Source organism: Herpailurus yagouaroundi, unplaced genomic scaffold (assembly GCF_014898765.1).
Source record: "Herpailurus yagouaroundi ecotype Mexico unplaced genomic scaffold, PumYag 193, whole genome shotgun sequence".
NCBI classification, from domain to species: domain Eukaryota; kingdom Metazoa; phylum Chordata; class Mammalia; order Carnivora; family Felidae; genus Herpailurus; species Herpailurus yagouaroundi.
Genome location: NW_024412424.1, coordinates 1,341,531 through 1,362,577, shown reverse-complemented (window position 1 = coordinate 1,362,577; position 21,047 = coordinate 1,341,531). Strand labels below are relative to the sequence as shown.

The window sequence follows — 21,047 nt, the reverse complement described above, 5'->3', positions numbered from 1 at the left end:
TGTGCGAGTTGGGGGGGCAGAGAGAGACATAATCCGAAGCAGCCTCCAGGCTTCGAGCTGTCAGCACAGAGCCTGACGTAGGGCTCGAACTCACAAGCCACGAAGATCAAGACCTGCGCCCCGGGCAGTGTTTTTAATTTAACCATCCTAGAGAATGCGAACTGGGTATCTTCCCACCCATTTCCTGGATGGCTAAGGATGTTGAGCATCTTTTCATGTGATTTCTGTGTGTGTGTGTGTGTGTGCTATCTGTATATCCTCAACGTCAAAGTGTCCATTCAAATCCTTTGCTCATTTTTAATCAGGCTATTTATTGACTTTTGAGAATTCTTTATATATTCTAGATATAATCCCGTTATCAGATGTGTGATTCCCAAGTTGTGCTCTTAACAAGGTCCTGCACATGGGGTGCCTGGGTGGCTCAGTCGGTTAAGCATCTGACTTCGGCTTAGGTCATGATCTCGTGGTTTGTGAGTTTGAGCCCTGCGTCGGGCTCTGTGCTGACAGCTTGGAGCCTGGAGCCTGCTTCAGATTCTGTGTCTCTCCACCTCTCAGCCCCTCCCCTGCTCATGCTCTGTGTCTCTCTGTCTCTCAATAATAAATAAACGTTAAAAAAAAAATAAAACAAAAACCAAAAAACAAAGTCCTGTACAGACTGAGCTGCAAACCCCAATCACCCAATAATCCTCCCATCTGCCTACAAAGGGCAGTGATAATCATCACCCTCTTTGCCCCCAAAAGGCAAACTGGCTTGGAGAGGGGGAGGCCCCGTGACCTGTTGGTGACACAGTAAATATTTGAACTCCGAACCCCAGACTTCACCCACAGGCTCCATCCCGATTTGGGACTGCCGTGAGCCTCATCTTCCTGGAAACGCTGAATGTCTCTAAGGGTACAGAACCCCCCTGTGTCCTGAGGCCTAAAGAGCAGGAATGAATCAGACAAGGCAAGAGACAAGGGTTCTTTCACAACCGATTTATTTGCTGAACCTTCATGCCGAGCCTTGACAAACATGCAAGAGGATGAATTCGGAGCTTCAGGACCCACCCAGCTCCCTCCCAGGTGTCACAGGATCGAGGCACTTTCCCAACAGCCGGGCAATATCCGGGGCCCTGCTGACCCCGCCCTGATCTTGACGCAGCTGTAGGCTGAGTACCCACGTGCAGAGGACAGCTCTAAGCGGGCCCAGTCTGGGCCAAAACCCCACCTGAGACTGGCCACACCTCATCTACCCACCCCTGCTTGGATGTCCTGGCAACAGGTTGAGATGAAGGAGGCCGGGGGCAGGGGGTGGGGGCTCAGCTCTCGTTCCCTGCACTCACCCTGACGCATGTCCCGGGCCCAGCGGCAGCAAGATGCCCAGCACAGAGCAAGCCGACTCTTCTGATTGGATGAATGAGCAGTGGAGGACGCAGGCATGAGGGAGGCCTGACGCTTCTAGGGCCCAACAGCAGGTGCTCGGAGCCCCTTCACGGAGCTGGATCTTGGGACCCCTGCCCGGCCAACTGCGTTTCTTTGGTTTAGCACCAGCCTGAAGCCAAAGATCAGAACGAGCCTCCCCCACCCTCCAAGCTCTCCAGACTGGCCTAGGTGTGTCTACCGAAGGCCCCCTTTGTGCCAGGTCACTTGCGGGGTTCTCCGATCCACAAACACAAATCATCTAAAATGCAAAGCCGCTCCCAAGCATGGTGAACATCCGTCAAGGCCTCCCCTCCCGACTGCGTGGTGCTTAAGAGTTTATAAGGCTGGTTCACATCCAGGCGCACACCAACACTTCCATAAGGAGGAGGGCTGGGGGTCCCCACCGTACAGATGGGGAACGGAAGGCTTGGAGGAGGCAACTTGCCCGGTGCCTTCCAGGAGGGGTGGGCAAGAAGAGACGTGTAAGGTCATAGCAGCCGCCTCCCAGCAGGTACTTAGGAAATGGCCATCAAACTCGTGACTCTCAACCTGACCGGAGATTCTTTCGGAGTCAAGACGTAATTTTAGAGAGGAAATGATGGGGCAAGAATATACTGCTAGAGTTTCTGGCTGGAGCCACTGCCAGGATTCTGTGGGCCTCCCCCCCGAATAAAGCTGGGTCGCTATGGTGGCCTGGCACAAAGAGAGGGACCCCTCCATTCCCACAAATGCCCCTCAGCCCCATATCTCATTTAACGCCCCCCGCCCCCATCAGCCCTGGAGGGTGGGCTGATGGCCCCAGTTTGTAGACTGGGACGTCAAGGCCCGGAGAGGGGAAAGCTGAGCCCAGGAGGCGCCCACACCAACTCTGAGGGTCCTGGGTCTGGGTCTTCTCCCCAGCACCCCACAAGGCCTCTGGGCCACCCACTAATCTGCCTTCTTGGTTTTCTTCTTCCTGGAGCCCTCGCTCAGCTCCTCCTTGGACTTAGCAGGCAGGGCTGAGTGCGGGGAGCCGGGCCCGCCGCCGCCGTGGGACCCGCCGTGGGACCCACCATGGTTGTCGTGGTAATGGTCATCCCCCCAGGCAGCCCCAAACAGCACAGGGCAGATGTAGCCCTCCAGAACATCAAAAGGGGAGCCATGAGAGTGAGTGGCCGTCAGGAACACCTGAGGTGGGATGGAAGGGGGGCAGGGAGACAGCGAGAGAGACAGAGGGAAACCGAGGCAGAAAGCAAAGTGGGGGGATGGGAGAGGGAAGAGGGGAGAGGTCAGCCAGGTTAAGGTCAGAGGTAGCCCAGACCCCCCCCCCCCCGGCTTTATGCACCCCCAGGAGGGTGACCAACTGTCCCAGGTCTCCCGGGATACGGAACTTCCGGTGTTGAAACCCAGATAGCATCGGGCACACGGAGACAGGCGATCTCCCCCCCTTGCCTCCCACCTCGGCTCAGAGAGCAACAGTGCTTGGCCTGAGGTTGCTCACTGCCTTCCCCTTTTCAATGGCCTATGGGTCCCCTCCCCGCCAGCCAGCCAGCAGCCACGCTCCCCAGATGCATGGGGAAGGCAGTGTGGTCCCTGAAGATCCCCCCTGGGTGAGTCAACCCCAACTCAAGGCCTCAGGATCAGACCAGCACCATTCCTGGCCTAGCCTGGGTCCCCTGCGTCCTGAGTGTGCCTTCCCTGGGTCTCAACCCTCAGCTCTCCACTGCCAAGGCACAAGCTCCCCCCCACCCCCCGATTCTCCAAATGGACTTCGTACACTCCTGCCCCACTCTTAAGGTGGGCCCTCTGCCCAGAAGGCCTTATTCTTCTCACCCAGTCCCCTACCTGCTGGAACTCCTCTTATCAGACCTTCTTCCCACGCACGGACCTCCTGGCACCCCCTTCCCCAGCCCCCTGCCTTAGGGCTGTCCTTTCTGGGGCACAAGACTACAAGCCCGAGCTCCCAGCCTGGAAGGTGCGGGTTGGGGTGGGTCAGGGCAGCAAGACTTACCTTACAGGACACCATGAACACGGTGAAGATGAAGGTAAGGCTGGCTTTGGACACGGGGAGCCAGCGGGTCTGCTGCAGGGTGAAGAGTATGGCTCCATACAGGCTGGCCTTTGTGGGGCTGGAGGGGGCGGCCTCAGTTACCACGAGGCGCCAGCCACGCAGCCCAGGCCTTTTTACCTCCGGCCCCGACCCCGCCTGCCCACTGCCGGCCCCAGCTCACATCCCAGCTTCTCCTGAGCGTGAGGTGGGAAAGGGCCTGCATGGCACGGATACGGTGGTGTCTCCCTGCACAGTAAAGGGTTAACAGGGCCCAGAGAGGTTCTTCTTTCTTAACTTCCTTACGGGATAGGTTTTCAATAGTTTAACTTGTTGCAGAAGACAGACCCGTGACTTCCGTTCCTGATGTCTGTTGTGCACCGCCGTCCTTAATGATGATAATTCTGCCTGGTATTTCCAAAGCACTCGCCTGCCAGGGACCGGTGCTGCGGAATCTATCCGTGTGGTTCCTGGGGGCCCCTCACCCTCAGCTGATGAGGCGGAAAAGGAATCCAAGGGGGGAAACCACCTGCCCACTTGGTTGCAGACAACACAGCTAGCTGTCTGGGTCCCCATTTCCTTGTCGGTGGCCCGAGGGTGGGAAGACACTTTCGTGGGGGGGTGAAATGAGCGAATTCTCTCTTCCGAGGTGTGAAATGGGAAGTAATTGTCATGGGCGTATGGGCAAGCCTTTTAATTTTGTCATATTTAAATTTTTTTTTAATGTTCATTTATTTTTGAGAGAGAGAGAGACAGAATGCGAGTGGGTTAGGGGCAGAGAGAGGGGGAGACGCAGAATCCGAAGCAGGCTCCAGGCTCCGAGCTGTCAGCACAGAGCCCGACTCAAGGCTCGAACTCACGAGCTGTGAGATCATGACCTGAGCCGAAGTCAGATGTCAACCGACTGAGCCACCCAGGCGCCCCTAATTTTGTCATATTTTAAATGGCCACGGTTTTTATGTGTTGTCGATTGGGAGAAAATTGAACTAGCCCAAACCAGTTAGGTCTTTTAAAAATGTATAGGCTACAGGGGCCCCTGGCTGGCTCAGTTGGTGGGATGTGTGACTCTTGATCTTGGGGTTGTGAGTTCGAGCTCTGCGTTGGGTGTAGATGCCTTAAAAACAAAATCTTAAAAAAAAAGCAATGTATGGGCTACATGCAGCATGAGGCCCTACGCGGAGTCCTGGATGCAGCTGGCTCTGCCCACCTCGTCCCAGCCACATTCCCCATCCACGCTCTGTGCCATACACTCTCCACCAATGCTCTGTACTCCTCACCCCCCATCCATACTCTGTACCCTGACCCCCCAGAGCTGGGCAGAATCATTGCTCTTTTCTCACTTGACAGGTGGCAGAGGTGCTGGCCTCTGTCCAGAGGTTCCTCCTTTGCCAGAAAACTCCTACTCACTCTTCATAACCCGAGTCAAGTATCTCATCTCCCTGCAGCTCTGCCTGCCCCTCCCCCCTGGGCAGAGCCCTGGTTCCCCATTTCTGGGTCCCCCAGCCTTGACCTCTGGAAGCTTCTGGAAGACAGAATCGGTGGCTGAGGCTTCCAAGTCACCAGGAGTATCCAACCCAGGGTCAGGCCCAAGAGGCACCTGTACATACAGGAAGGAGGAGGGGCGGAAATGGGATACTCACAAGGACATGTGCAGGATCTCATTGGTCTCCGGCTTCCAGACCCCTCGGAGCAGCTGCTCAAATTTGGACATGAGGGCGACACCAGAGCCTACGAGACAGGGTGCCCCTGAATGAGCCTGCCACCTCCAGTTCCCCCATCCTTCTCAGCTGAATCCCCAAGGAAGCAGCTTCTCCAGAGGGACACTGAGCCTGGGGGTCTGTTCATCAGTTGCAGCAGGGAAACTGAGGCTCAGAGAGGGTCACATGGCATATTCGGAGCAAAACTAGCATGAAGGAATTGAGGTCATATCCCATCTGCAAGGTATGTCTCAGACAAATGTGGGTTGTCTGCCCTGATGCCCTGAGGGAGTCCCGGATCCTGAGCTGTGCATAAGGCTTCCAGAAGCCTCCCTATCCCAGTCTCTCTCCTCCTCAGGGCTCTGAACTCTCAATCTTTCTTAAGCCACTTGCCCTCCAGGAGGCATGCTGTAACTCTAGGGAATTTGCTCTGTAGTATAGGCTTCCTGGAGAGTAAATAAGGAGACCTATATGCAGACATAAATGATTATCGTTCTAGAAGAATTTTTCCATTTACCCCAAATGTATTGGTTAAAGAGGTTGGACTCCTAGAGCTACTCCAGGAGTAGCTATGCTACTTGAGGTGCCTAGTATGTACCACTGGACCAGGGGTTCATATGTGGAGTGATTTTGCCCCTAAGAAGGCACTTGGAAATGTCTGGAAACACTTTTGGTTGTGGCAACTGGGGAGGGGGCTGCTACTGGTCAGCAAAGGCCAGGAATGCTGCTCAACATCCTATAAAGCACAAGACAGCCTCCACCTCAGAGCATGATCCAGCCCCATGTGTCAATGGTGTGGAGTATGCTGGAGCTCAGTGGAGGGTGAGTCTAGGCCCCGATATTTTTGCAGTACACACTTTGGTATTAGGGAGCAGGGATGAGGTGTCCAGTGGTGTTAGCACCTGCTTGAGCCTTCTTTCCCTGTCTTCCTTTTACTCCTTGGTCCACCTCTCCAACTATTATTGTCAAATTGTCTACTTCTACTTTAACTTCTCTCAGTTCGTGCTTTATATATTTTGGTGTTTTTAGGTGCATACATGTTTGTAATTTTTACATCTTCCTCGTGGATCAACCTGTCATTATAAAGTACCCCTCTTTATTTTTAGTAGCATTTTTGTTTGTTTTTTTAATTTTTTTTTCAACGTTTATTTATTTTTGGGACAGAGAGAGACAGAGCATGAACGGGGGAGGGGCAGAGAGAGAGGGAGACACAGAATCGGAAACAGGCTCCAGGCTCTGAGCCATCAGCCCAGAGCCTGACGCGGGGCTCGAACTCACGGACCGCGAGATCGTGACCTGGCTGAAGTCGGACGCTTAACGGACTGCGTCACCCAGGTGCCCCTGTTTGTTTGTTTTAAAGTCTGTCTTGGTCTACCTCCTAGCATAGCTAGAGGAGAGAGGAAAGGAGGCCTTCAGAGTAGTTAAGAATGTGGACGGTGAATTCAGAGGACCTAGAGACAGACCTCGCGGCACTCCCTTAGCTGTGTGACCGCGGGCAAGTGATTTCATTTCCTTCCTCAGTGAAAGGGGATGACATTAGACTTCTAAAGCAGGGTCTTGGGGCGCCTGGGTGGCACAGTCGGTTCAGCGTCCGACTTCAGCCAGGTCACGATCTCGCGGTCCGTGAGTTCGAGCCCCGCGTCAGGCTCTGGGCTGATGGCTCAGAGCCTGGAGCCTGTTTCCGATTCTGTGTCTCCCTCTATGCCCCTCCCCCGTTCATGCTCTGTCTCTCTCTGTCCCAAAAATAAATAAACGTTGAAAAAAAAAATAAAATAAAATAAAGCAGGGTCTTAAGGATCAAATGGGGTAAGATGGACAAAGGGCTCAACTCAAACCTGTCCTGGGTCATAAAGTCTTCACTGGGCATCCATGAACACGGACAGGAAACCGAACTACATCTTTTTCACGCCCCTCACTGAAACACAACCTTTCCTTCCATCGTGAAGGGAGGTAGTGAGCTGAGCAGGATTTGCAAGTCTGTGACTCCATCACCAACAGAATCCACAGATTTATTTCCTTTTCACGTTCCCGTGGTTGCAGATGGTTTCATAATATCGTTTGTGCTGGACAGCACTTCAAAAGGTTGAGAATTCCCTATTTGCTAACGAATGGTCTGTTATTGAGTGCCTCGGTAGAGAGGTATAAAATGACTATGCCATACTAAAACTTTGTTTGATGCCTATTTTGAAATAATGGGCCTCTTTTATCATCATATATATTTCATTTTATGCACTTAAAGACATAAAAGGCTTTCCCGGACTCAAAAAGGACCATGGTCCACAAAGGTTAAGAACCCCTATAGTTACAGGGGTGTGACTTCTTCTCCAGGAAGCATTTGGCAACATCTGGAGACACTTCTGGTTGTTACGCTGGCGGGTGCTACTGACTTCTGGTGGGGGGAGGCCAGGGATGCTGCTCTACATGTTACAACGCAAGGGACAGCACCCCCCCCTCCCCAGAGGGTGATCTGGCACCAAATATCAGAAGTGTTGCAGCTGAGAAAACATGCTTGAGAGACAGCCGTCACTGTCTCGTTGTCCTATTAATCTTTGACAGCTAAATTCCGGAAGAATTTTCCCATTTACTCTAAAGGTGTTGGCTAAAGACACTGGACTCCCGCAACAGTCCTGACACCCCTTAGCCTGGACTAGTATCTATGCCGACCTGGGTGCCCGACATGTAGCACACTGAGCAGGGGTTCTTAACCGAGGTGATTTTTCCATCGTTATCATGGTCCTGTTTACCTTTGACCCAGCCGGTGGCAATCATGACGAACCACCCATGGTGGTAGTGGTGGTGGGCGTGATGGATGCCCACGGCGATCTTTCGGACTCTGACTACCTCCTTCATGGCCACAAATATAAGTTTCACGGGTAAGAAGCAGACACACTTGTAAAAGAGGTCCAGGGGGCAGAAGAAAATCAAGTACCTTTGGGGAGAGAATGAGGAGCGTCAGGGGGAGACAGACCGTGGGGGGTCCCTGGGAGGTTGGGTCCAGACCTCCCCTCTCCCCCAACTTGCTGGGCTCTGGACAGAGCTGGGCAGCGGAGAGCAGTGCGTTCAGGCCCACGGTGGAGATTGTGCTGATGGGTCCTATTTCCTCCAACCTCCTGCCCCCCAACTCCCAGGTGGCTGGGTCACCCCTGCCCCTGGCTCTGCTCTCCCACACCCCACCAGCTTGACAGTGCTTACCAGACGGCCGAGGCCAGCAGGACGCTGGAATTGTTGCTGAAGTAGTCGATCAGGGGCTCCCCGAGGAGCAGATCCGCCAAGATGTAACTCCCGAAGCAGTGCAGCATGGCGCACAGCCAGGACGCCAAGGGATGGCGCCGGGACAGCTCGACTGCTCCTGGGGGGGGAGGGGGGAGAAGGGGCCATCATTGGGGTGCCAAGAGCATGCTTTGTCCCCATGTCGTCTGGTCAGCTTATCCTAATTCAGCTGCCTTTGCAGAGCGCCCGCCCCATGCCTTGCAGCTCGCCCATTTCAGAGGAAGAACCCAGGCTCAGGGAGGCGGGACACATGCCTGAGGTCACACAGAGGAAAGGCAGAGCTGGGTCGGGCCTCTCTCCTCTGTGCTCAGAGAGGTGGCAATGATTGGTAATGCCAGCTCCTAGTTAGCAGGCAGCTCCAGGTCACAGACACCGGGTTCACATCTACATGAAGGACTCCTTCAATCGTCGTTGATACCCACCGCCAAGTGATCACTCTCATTATCCCCACAAAGAGAGGGAGGCGTGGAGATAGAGCCAAGTGCAGATGGGAACACTTCGATAGGGCTGCTGCTGCCTCGGGCTGATGCCAAGATCCCCACGGGCTCACGCCCGGCCTCTCCGTCTCTCCCTGTTTTTAAATTTTTATTATTGCGGTAAAATATACACGAAATGTACCACTTTCACCATTTTTTAAGTGCACAGCTCAGGGGCATTAGGCACATTCCCACTGTTGGTGCAACCATCATCGCCATCCATCTCCAGGACTTTTTCATCGTCCCCAACTGAAACCCTGTGCCCGTTAAACACTTAACTCCCCGTTCTCTCCCTTCAGCCCCTGGTGTCCACCATTCTACTTTCGGTCTCTGTGAATCTGACCCCTCTAGGGACCCCATGTAGGTGGGATCACACAGTATCTGTCCTTTCGTAGTCTGGCTTATTTTCCTTAGCGTGATGTCCTCAAGGCACGCTCGTGTTGGAGCACTGCTAGTGTTAGAATTCCTTCTTTTTTAAGGTTGAAAAATATCCCATTAAATGGTTAGACCACATTTTGTTTCTTCAACTCATCCACCGATAGACGTCTGAGCTGTTCCCACCTTTTGGCTATTGTGAATAATGCCGTGAAGAACACGGCACGTACAAATATCTATCTGAGTTCCTGGTTTCAACTCTTGTGGTGACATATCCAGAAGTGGAATTGATGGGTCATATGATAATTCTATATTAACATTTTTTTTTAAGTTTTAAATATTTACTTATTTATTTATTTTGAGAGAGAGAGAGAGTAGGGGAGGGCCAGAGAGAGAGAGGGAGAGAGAAAATCCCAGGCAGGCTCCGCACTGCCAGCACTGAGCCCAGCATGGGACTCGAACTTACGAACCACGAGTCCATGACCTGAGACAGAATCAAGAGTCAGACGCCCAACGGACTGAGCCACCCAGGCGCCCTATGCTTAATTGTTTGAGGAACTGCCATATTGTTTCCCATAACCGCTGCACGATTTCACATTCCCACCAACAGGGCATGAGGGTTCCACCTTCTCCACATCCTCGCCAACACTTGTTATTTTCTGTTACGAGCTAGTGGCCCGGAAGAAATAAAGACACACAAGCAGAAGGGGCCAAGCACAAATGCCACCTCCTCTAGGAAGGCTTCCTGGCTCTGCTGAGTCGGTCACTCCTGCCTCTGGGCTCCCACAACCCTGTGGACTTCATTCTACCATGGGCCTTGGTATTTTACTTAATTGTTCTTTTTTTGATTTTTCTTTTAATGTTTATTTATTTTTGAAGGAGAGAGAGAGACAGCATGTGAGCGGGGGAGGAGCAGAGAGAGAGAGAGAGAGAGAGAGAGAGAGAGAGACAGAATCGGATGCAGGCTCCGGGCTGTCAGCACAGAGCCCGACGCGGGGCTCGAACTCACAGACCGCGAGACCATGACCGGAGCCGAAGTCGGACGCTCAACCAACTGAGCCACCCAGGCGCCCCAACTTAATTGTTAACACCAACGGGAAGTAGATGAGAGGTTGCCTCGGGCTAGAGGGAATGGGGGAGAATGGAGAGTGACAAAGGATAGAGGTTTCTTTCGGAGGGGATGGTCGCACAATTCTGTGAATATACTAAAAACCAATGAACGGGATGCTTTAAATGGGTGAATTGGGTAGTATACGAATTAGAGCCCAATAAAGCTGTTATAAAATAAACAACAATGGAAAAAATGTAACTTATTTCGGTTTCTGTAACGGAGGATACACACTCATAAATGATACTAAAGTGAGTCTTCCTATGAACCCAAGGCAACAACAACAACAACAACAACAACAAAGGATGGTTCTGCTTAGCGGAGAGGAACAGGAATCCTCTCCCTCCAGAAGATGGCTCAGTGCATCGGCCTGCAACTTTACAAATCAGACAGCAGCGCCCCACCCCAGAGCATCTCGGTTGGGCAGCCTGGGGTGTGGCTGGGCTTACGGATTTTTTGATGCTTCTGGGTGATTCTTATGGGCAGCAATGTTGAACATCACACGGCGACAGAGGAATGAGCTGGCTGATGTCCCGATGTCCTGCAGCCCTGATAAGCCAAGATCTTCTATCCGTGGCTAGGAGGATAGGCTCCCAAGAACAATGGTTTCCAAACTGTGTTCCTAGGAACCCTGAGGATTTGCAGGAGAGACCAAATGGGAACGTTCTGGGTCCTTCACCCCATGTCCACCAGAGCATACCTGCATTTGCTGCTTCATCTCAGTGTTCAAGACAAGCTTTTGTTTTGTTTTATTTTAAAGCTATCTCTGTGCTGGGGGCACCTGGCTGGCTCAGTTGGAAAAGCATGAGACTCTTGATCTCGGGGTTGTGAGTTAGAGCCCCACATCGGGTATAGAGATTGCATAAAAATAAAACCTTTGGGGTGCCTGGGGGGCCCAGTTAAGTGTCCGACTCTCGATTTCAGCTCAGGACGTGATCTCACAGTCCATCAGTTCCAGCCCCGCATATGGCTCTGTGCTGACAGCGTGGAACTTGTTTGGCATTTTCTCTGTCTCTCCTCTCTACCCCTTCCCCATTTGCATGCTTTCTCTCTGTCTCAGAATAAATAAATAAACTAAAAAAAAAAAAAAAAAAAGAACTTTAGAAAAAGAAAGCGTATGTCAATACTGCCGAATAAAGTCAGTAGCTGGTGTTACTGGGATTGTAGCAGTGTCAATTTCCTGGTTGGAGTAATGAGCTACCAGTATGTAAGACGATCTCTTTGGGGGAAGCTGGGGGAAGGGGACTTGGGAACTCTTCGCACGACTTTTGCCACTTCTTACGAGTTTTTAACTTTTTAAAAAATGTGTTTAATTCCCACATTGAAATAGAGGGCAAAGGTCTAGTTCTTAAAAAGTAAGTTTATAGGGGCGCCTGGGTGGCTCAGTCGGTTGGGCATCCGACTTTGGCTCAGGTCACGATCTCACGGTCCGTGAGTTCGAGCCCCGCGTCAGGCTCTGGGCTGATGGCTCGGAGCCTGGAGCCTGCTTCCGATTCTGTGTCTCCCTCTCTCTCTGCCCCTCCCCCGTTCATGCTCTGTCTCTCTCTGTCCCAAAAATAAATAAATGTTAAAAAAAATTTTTTTTAAAGTAAGTTTATAAAAACTATCTAGGGGAATAGGATTAATGCCTCTGAATCAAATCCTTACACTTTGTATTACGTAAAGTCTTTAGAATCTTTATAAATAGGTTCTATCATTATGTCAAATTATTTTGTTTGTTTGTTTCAAGTAATCTCTATGCCCAATGTGGGGCTCGAACTCACAGCCCCGAGATCAAGAGTTGTATGCTCTACCGACTGAGCCAGCCAGGTGTCCCCTACTTCATGTTAGCATCGCCATAATCTTCTGTAGCCACACCCCAGAGTTGCAACCTGGTGTTTCCTGCTGGGACGACTATTGATTTCTTGATTTCTTCCCTCCCCCACTAGTTTCATTTTCCAGAGAATGCTTTTAGGATTAAGCCGTAAGGTACAGACACTTAGCTCTCATGGCCAGAGCAGGTACCAAAGACTCCCCTTAAATGATTTACTTGAATCCAGTGACAACGCCACTCAATGTGGATGTGAGATGACAAGGTTACAGGTGATCTGTTAATCAAAAGACTAATCAAAATAAATGATCCCAGGTTTGGCTTGTTGTTGTTTTTTTTTTTTTAAGGTTACTTTGTTTCTAGAAATTGGATGCCTCTTGTCTCTAAGTTGTCAAATCTGAATGCGTGGCCTCTCCGTGACATGCACTACGTCTGAAGCTATTGACATCAATACCTATGCATACGGTCGATACACTCAAAACATTGATTTGCTCTTAGTCCTTCGTTGAATATGGGGACCTCATCAGTCTTACCTGCTGCTGTCCCCCGTCCCCGCCACCGTGCGTGGCACTGTGCCTGACACATAGTAGCTGCCCAATAAATAGTTGTGAGAGAATGAACTCCTGCCCTCACAGAGCTTACATTCTTGCAAATGTGGGCAGAACAGCTCGTAGGCACTGAGGTTGTGTTTGCGCACTTTGGGATGCACCGTATGAAAACCTCCCCTGCTCTATCTCTTTGTGGAGTTACTCTTTTGTCCCAGGCAACTGTCAGCCTTGACTCTATCCTGGAGAGCTTTTAATCACGCATAACAGAGGGATCAACATCCCCACTTGCAGCCAGTTATATGGGGGACCAGTATCCCCCTGCCCAGAATTCATGTCCGCCAGAACCTCAGAATGTGACCTTATTTGGAACAGGGTCAGTGTAGGGTTTTCATGCCAAGGAACATGAAGTCCAATCCCTTCTGTAGAAGGAGCTGCCTTCTTAGCTTGGTCAACTTCATAGAGAGGGGGGTGGGGTGGCTAGGAGTATGTGCCCCCGCTCCAGAGGGAAAAAAAGCCCCAGTTTCCCTCCATACACACAGTTGGGAGAATCCATAGGCAACACCATCTTGGAGGCAGTTTGGCAACACTGAGGAAATCTGAGGCTGTGCGTTGCCCATGTCTCAGCAATTCTGCTCCTCACGGCTGACTCAAAAGAAACTAGCAAAGGAGACCGGGGTGGGGGTCAGGGGGAGGATTCCACCGCCACACTGTTATAGGACCAAAGTACTTATCTCTTAGTGAGGGGTGGAGACTCACACAAAATGGGTTACCACAGAGCCGCTATTTAAAAGTGAACTAGATCGGGGCGCCTGGGGGGGCTCAGTCGGTTAAGCGTCTGACTTCGGCTCAGGTCACCATCTCAAGGGTCCCTGAGTTCAGGCCCCGCATCGGGCTCTGTGCTGACAGCTCAGAGCCCGGAGCCTGCTTCCGATTCTGTGTCTCCCTCTCTCTCTGCCTCTCCCCTGCTCGTGCTCAGTGTCTCTCTCAAAATTAAAGATTAAAAAAAAATTTTAGTAAAAAATAAATAAGTAAAAGTGAATTAGATCTATGGCCCTGGGAACAAAATCCCTTCTGGTTGAGAACCACCCCTCTAGATAAATCCACGTGGATAAATCCCGTACGGTTATTACTGAGTAAAAACGTTAGGTTGCAAGAGGATACATTTATGTATATCTTAAGTATATATTTGAAACAACATACTCCATGTAGTTTAGAGACACATACACAGCAGAGAAGGTGTAAATACAGGCGTGGGAACAATACGAGCCAATTTTAGGGTGGCGGTCACATCTAGAGAAGGAGGGACGGGGAAGGGACAGGGTTGGCTGGGTCTCTATTTATTTATTAAAAAAATCATCTGAGGGGCACCTGGGTGGCTCTTTCGGTGGAGCGTCCGACTTCTGCTCAGTTCATGATCTCATGATTCGTGGGTTCAAGCCCCGCTTCGGGCTCACGGCTGTCAGCGTGGAGCCGGCTTTGGATACTCTGTCCCCCTAGCTCTCTGCCCCTCCCCCACAGCGCTCTCTATCTCAAAAATAAATGAGCATAGAAAAAATAAATAAATAAATGAGCATAAAAAATATCTGAAGCAAATCTATGTTCACATCTGTTAAATCTGTGTAGAGGGAAGAGCGGTATCTGTGATATCTATTCTATGTGTATGAAATATTTAATCACCAAAATGGGTGAAAACAAGAGTCTCCCGGAAAGCTGATAAACAGGAGGGCTATGGGCTACTCATCTGCCTTATCACACTGGGCTCCACACTCTGTACTGAGCCCCCTCGCTACCTGTCCCCTCTCTGATGGCCATGACCAGAGGGCCAGGAGCCAGGGAAGTCTTGGGTGGGCAGGGGGATCCTGTTCCTGCAGGAACGGGAGGTCTTCGGTGGGCAGTGGGGCACCAGGCTACATCCTATCTGCAAGAACCCAACAAAAATATCCGGAAGACTCTTAAAAAATCATGTTCACAGCAGCACTGTTCACAACTGCCAAAGGGTAGACACAACCCAAGTGTCCCCCAATAGATGAACGGATAAACAGAATGTGATCGAGCCACACAATGAAATATATTCAGCCTTAAAGAGAAGCGAAGTCCTACAACGTGAACAAATCTTGAAGACGTGCTAAGTGAGAGAAGCCAGACACAAAAGGTCACATGGTGTATGATGTCATCTATAGGAAATGTCTAGAAAAGGCAAATCCATAGAAACAGACAGCAGGTTAGTGGTTGCCAGGGGCTGGGGGTTGGGGGGAAGGGGGAAACAGGGAGTGACTCTTCATGGGTATGGGGCTTCCTTTTGGGGTGAGGAAAGTGTTCCAAACTTAAATATTCCATATAGGTGGAATCATATCACATGCCTTTTACCTCTGGCTTTCACTGAGTGCAATATTTTCAAGGGTAATATTCATCTTTCTCGGCTGTGAGGTATTCCATGATAGGAACAGATCACAAGGTATTTATCCATGCTCTTTTTTTGTTAAAAAATTGTTTTTTAATGTTTGTTTACTTATGAAAAAGAGAGAGAGCACAAGTGGGGGAGGGACAGAGAGAGAGGGAGACACAGTAATCGGAAGCAGGCTCCAGGCTCTGAGCTGTCAGCACAGAGCCCGACGTGGGGCTCGAACCCACAAGCCATGTGATCATGACCTGAGCCAAAGTCAGATGCTTAACCGACTGAGCCACCCAGGCACCCCGTCTATTCTCTTGCACAAACCACATTTTATAATCAGGAAACCTGCCTCATAAAAGTTGTTTGAGAGGAAGTCCTAAACATACTCCCCTTTTTCTTTGTCCCCCCCCCCCCAACTAACCAGGTGACCTTGGACAGACCATTTTTGCTCTGTGTCTGGCTCCTTCTATCAGGTGTGAACCCCAATCCCCTCTTTGCCCAGCTGCTAACAAGGGCTGGTATCGAACTTTCCCTCCTCACCCTGGGGTTACAAGCCCAGAGTGCATCTTCTCCCCGCCCTCAGGGTCGTCCTGAGTCTTAGCATTTACAAAGGTCCTACAGTATGAAGCAGAATGTTCTTTCCTCTTCTTTGGGGCGTCTATTTAAAATGTGGCCAGCTGAGAGTTAATCCTTCAGAGCAACTGGTGGGTCCCGCAGGAGCCGGGTCAGGTGAGGCACCCATGTTTTGCAGAAATGGATACCTCTGCATCTAAAAATAACCCTGAGGGGTTGAATTCTTTCCAGGGTCACTCTTGTGCCCTCTGGGACCATCCCAGGGACTGAGGCCAGGGAGTGGGGGAAGGGGCTTTTGTGGGAGTAGAGCAGGCTCCCGTGGGTGAGTCCTGGTAGAAAAGTCACAGGCCCACGGTGGCCTGGGGCAAATGACTGCCTCCCACTAGCCTCCGCTTCCTCTGCTTTCAAAAGAACAGAATGAGAGCACCCCCTCCTCAAGTTGTGATGATTCAATGCGATGTGCACGATTATCAACACGCTTCTCAGCGCTATCAACCTTAGTGATCTCAGGATGAGTCTCCCCATTGCCACAGATGAGAAGACTGAGGCTGATGGGGGATGGGCCTGCCCTGAAGATCCACAGCAAGGTGGTGGCCGAGAACCTTCCCCCGGGGGCTCTTTCCCTTTGCCAGACTCCTTCCTGGCTTCTCTTGCTGGGTTTTGGGGCGGCATCAGGATCCAGGAGAATGTGGGTTGCAATCCCAGGTTTGCCACCAAAGCGTTCCCCTCTTGCTGGGTGAGCCCAGGCTAGTCACTCCTCTCCTCGGGCCTCAGCTGGTGTATTTGTGTATAACGGGTGGTGCTGGCTAGAGTGACCAACCACTCCGGGGTGGCCCGGGACCGAGGACCTCCTGGGACATGGGACTTCTGATGCTTGTCTTAATTGAACCTGGGCGAGGTGGTCACCCCAGTGCTCTTACTCATTTCAAAGGGCGCCAGTGAGGACAAAAAGAAATTATTGCTTAGTGCTTAGCAATTATGCAAGAGTTATTCCTGGAACTGGATCTGAAATGGAAAGTACCTGTGGGTGGAAATTTTAGCTGATGGATTTATAAAAATCGGCTCTGCCTGAGGAGGGAGGAGGAAGCTCCCCTCACGTTCCTTATTCTGGCCTGGGGTGGGCAGCACAACATTCCCTCTCCGGGGGTCAGTGTCCTGTCTGTGGATGGCAGGGAAGCACTAGAAGGTTCCACGGGGCGCTCTCAGCTCTGCCTTGGCTCTGTGCTATATAGTCTGAGGTCTAAACGTAAGAGATGTATTTACAGAGACTCTCAGTGACTTTAGGGCAAGTCTTCCCCTGAGCCTTCGAGTTCAGCCACCTGCCTTGGTTTCTTTCCCTGTGAGAGACAGCGGCCCTCTGCCCTGGAAGAACTTACAGTTTGTGCCAGAGGTCCCAAAACAGGGGTCGAGGAGCCGTCTCTTTAGCCCCACAGCATTTTAGAAAATGTTCAAACTGCAACAAAGACATCTTTCAGTAGGTGAATAATGACACTACGGTGCATACACACCATGGGATCTTACTCGGCGATAAACAGGAATGAGCTCTCAAGCCATGAAAACACATGGAAGAGGCTTAAATGCATGTTGCTATAGGGGAAAGAAGCCAGTCTGAAATGGCCATACACTGTACGATCCGAATTCTATGACAGTCTGCAGAAGGCAAAACCATGGAGACAGTAAAAAGATCAGTGGTTGCCAGGGGCTTGGGGGAGGGAGCAGGATGATTACGTGGGGCTTGGCGGATTTTTAGGTTAGTGAAACTATCTGTATACTATAATGGTGGCTATGCGTTAGGCATGTGTCAAAATCCACAACATGTACAACACAAAGTAACCCTAATGTAAACTATAGACCGTGCTTGGTAAGATGTACAGTGATGATAATAACGATGTGGATAAATGAGGTTGGTTTGTTGATGGTGACAAATGTACCCCTCTGTGCAGAATGTTGATGGTGGCGGAGGTCAGAGAGTAGATGGAAACTGTTACTCAGCTTCATTTTGCTGTGGATCTAAAACTGTTCTAGAGGGGCGCCTGGGTGGCTCAGTCGGTTAAGCGTCCAACTTCGGCTCAGGTCATGATCTCACGGTCTGTGAGTTCGAGCCCTGCGTCGGGCTCTGTGCTGACTGCTCAGAGCCTGGAGCCTGTTTCAGATTCTGCGTCTCCCTCTCTCTCTGACCCTCCCCCGTTCATGCTCTGTCTCTCTCTGTCTCAAAAATAAATAAACGTTAAAAAAAAATTTTTTTTAAATTAAAAAAATAAAACTGTTCTAGAAAAAAGTCTATTGGTCTGGAAGGTTCTTTGGATAGGTCAAGGCTTAAAGTATCCGGGACTGTCATTCATTCATCATTCAATCGTTTGGTCATGCAGCCAACATCCACTGCTTCCTCTCCTCTTCCCGTAGAGAGCTGGGGGTCCTGGAGGTGAGAGACCTGGTCCCCCCTGCCCCTACTGAGAAGCTCCAGGTCTAATAAGGAGATCCTGCCTCTTTCAGCCCATCACTTTTTAAATATTATGCAATTTTGATTCAGCAGGTCTGGGGTGAGGGGGAGTGGTGCCTGGCATTCTGCATTTCTTAACCAGCTCCCAGGGGACATAGATGCTGTTCACCTGAGGACCACACTCTGAGCTTTGTCCTCATTCAGGCTTCTCATGAAAGCCTGACCTGGAAAATGCCTGCATCCCAGGAAACACATCCTCCCACGGCCTTACAAATGATGGTAACTACCTCTCACAAGTGCCTTAGACCCTACTACTGACAAAGGTCTCAATAGAGTTTCACAACAGCCAGGCAGAAGAGTCCAGGATTACGTTCCAATGAGCCTATTTCATAGATGAGTGAGCTGTCGAAGCTCTCGGAGGCGCAGTAACCAGCCCGGTGTTTCCTCAGTGGTAGAGGCAGAACTGACTCCTAATTCAGAGATTTTTTTTTTTTTTTCCTAAAAGCCAGCTTGGCTGTCGGCTTCACAGGTGTGCTACCTGTGCAACTGCCCAGGACCCTGTGCTCAGAGGGGCCTCCCACTCAGTTTAGTGTTCTGCTGTCACTGTCTTGAGATTCTTAAGATCTAAATGAGGGGCCCCGACAATACTGAGAAGAAAGCTTTATAGAGGCTTGGCAGGAACACCAAACTGGAGGGCTAACAGCCAAGTCCAAGTCCGACACCTCCCTTTTCTAAGGGGAAGCAATCGTAGTGATTTCCGGGGTCAGGCAGACCTGGGTTTGAATCCCAAGGTTGTCATCTACCAGCCCTGGGACCACAGGCTCATTGCATTATGTAAATTACCTTAGTCACTATTTCCTATTTCCCGAGTTACAAACGGGGATATTCTGATTCGGTTTATCTGGGGGTGGAGATGAGATGGGGGCTTAAGAGGCCCCAGGAGCCTCTGATAAGCGGCTAGGGTTCAGAACCACTGAACCTTCCCAACCTTCAGGAACCTTCAGGCTCCAGTGCGTCTAGTTCAGATGATTCACTCTGTGACTGGCAGAAACATCTCGACCCCTCTTGCAAGCTCCTGGCCAACCTGAAGACCTCTTTCTTCCAGACGCTTGTGTCTTACGTTGCTAACGGGGCTCCTGCCCTCCACGGTTTTAGATAGCCCAAGGTGTGCTAGGTTCTGTACTTGCCCAGGGGCCTGGCCTGAGCCACCACAAATTCGTCCTAGACAGGAAATACAGCCCTGTGTTCATGCTAAGACAATACAAAGGTTATTTTGCTTTGCAAAGTAACTGGTCTCCAGAACAGCTTTTAAAGAATAGGCTTTAGCTTGTGGGTGGACAAAAATAAAATGGAATAAAAACACTTGGCAAGCTGACTATGATCCCATTTGCATAAAATCATGTTTCTACATCTCTACAGGGTTATAAATGCATAGAAGAGGGGTCTGGAAGGGTCGACAACACATTAACTGTAATTATCTCTTTCTCCTTTGCATTTCTCAGCTTGATTTTTAAATATACAGAAGCACCTATTTTTATCATCTGAAAAAAAAAAAAAAGCTATTTCTATTCTGCCAGAAAAACACATAGGAGTGATTTCATCTAAGTGGGAGAAAGTTTCGGGATGATTGATCCCTTTTCTAAGGCTAAATTCTCAACTCCCTTTCCTTTGCTGGCGTGCTATAATAGTTATAACACCAGGAGATGAACAAGAAACATTGGGTGAGCCTTGTATAAAAATAGAACACATTCTAAGGAGGCTATTTACCATCACTTAAAAAATGTTTGCAAAAGACCCAAGAAGCGGAGTCTTTCTTCTCTCCTGCGATTCTCCACGGGGGTCTGGAGCTGGCGGGGGTAGCTAACCCCGAATCACCCTGCCCTAGGGCCGGTTCTGCTCAGTCAGTGGAAGGATACGAGCCAGGGCTGAAAGAATTCCTGCCGGGAGAGGAGACCCAGCTTCGCCCGGCCGGAGGAGGAGGGGAGATTGCCCGAGGGCCGCAGCGGAGAGGGGGCGCCGGTGTCACTTTCTCAGAACCGGATTACTGCCCCCAGCACGGCCGGCCCTTATATAGACACTCAGCAGCCGCTGGGGCTCCGCGCGCCAAGGGCAGGAGGGGAGGTCAAGGCTGCGGCCGGCCGGCCAGGACATCTGGACTGGCCCGCAGCGCCGACCCCCGCCTGCGCCCTCACCAAGACCTACGCCGCTTGCGCAAGTTCTTAGGACCATGCCAGGATCCCTGACCGGCTCTCCCAGCCCCCTCCCAAGCACCTGTTCCCCCTCCTCTGAACAATCCCGTTCCTCTGCTGCCCTTCAGCGCGTATCTGCTCCCCCTCCCCCAGCCTCACAATCCCGGGGGCTTCTCTCCTTGCTCTCCCTCTTGTCTCCCACCCACCCCCTCCGCCCACCCCATGTGGAAGAACCGCATGATCCCGGCACCTGCTGCTCCCCGGAACCAGTCCCTCGGACTGTCCCCCCAGCATCTAGGGCATCCCCCGCCTCGGACCCGCAGGTTTACCCCCGCCCCCCGCCCCCTCCCCGCGATGCCAGCCCCCGCGGGCTCCTGGCCCTGGCTCACCTGGCTCATACTTGAGGTAGAGAATGGAGACGATGAAGTAGCTGAGGTCGAAGACCGGGAAGAGCGGCACCCGCGAGAAGCTGAGCGCCAGCTCGCCTAGGCTCAGCGCCGAGAGCAGCTCCATGGCGCCCGCCGGGTCCGACCCCAGCCCCCGGCCCAGTAAGTCCCGCAGCCCGCGGCCCGGCAACTGCGCCCCCGCCGCTGGACCCGCCCCCGCCCGCCAGGCGCCGCCCCCAACCCGGCCCCCGCGGGAGAGGAGGGACGGCCCCAGGCCTCGGGGCGGGTGGTGGGGCCGTTCTGTCCCTTGAAGCCTAGTCGGGTGTCCCCTACTCCGTCCCTCGGGCCATCGCGAC

The 21,047-nt window shown here is 51.5% G+C and overlaps 1 protein-coding gene and 1 non-coding gene across 2 annotated transcripts; both read right to left on the bottom strand.

Moving 5' to 3' along the window:
- Nucleotides 1-960: 960 nt before the first annotated feature.
- Nucleotides 961-20,878, bottom strand: TMEM38A (transmembrane protein 38A). The gene is made up of 6 exons (XM_040444827.1): nt 20,695-20,878; nt 8,317-8,473; nt 7,869-8,053; nt 5,068-5,155; nt 3,392-3,509; nt 961-2,568 (listed from the first exon to the last, which is right to left on the bottom strand). The coding sequence occupies exons 1-6, from the start codon at nt 20,816-20,818 to the stop codon at nt 2,329-2,331; spliced, it is 912 nt and encodes a 303-aa protein (XP_040300761.1). The 5' UTR covers nt 20,819-20,878; the 3' UTR covers nt 961-2,328.
- TRNAQ-UUG (transfer RNA glutamine (anticodon UUG)) lies at nt 15,318-15,402 on the bottom strand. The gene has a single exon. It is a non-coding gene; the product is annotated as a tRNA-Gln (tRNA).
- Nucleotides 20,879-21,047: the final 169 nt, after the last annotated feature.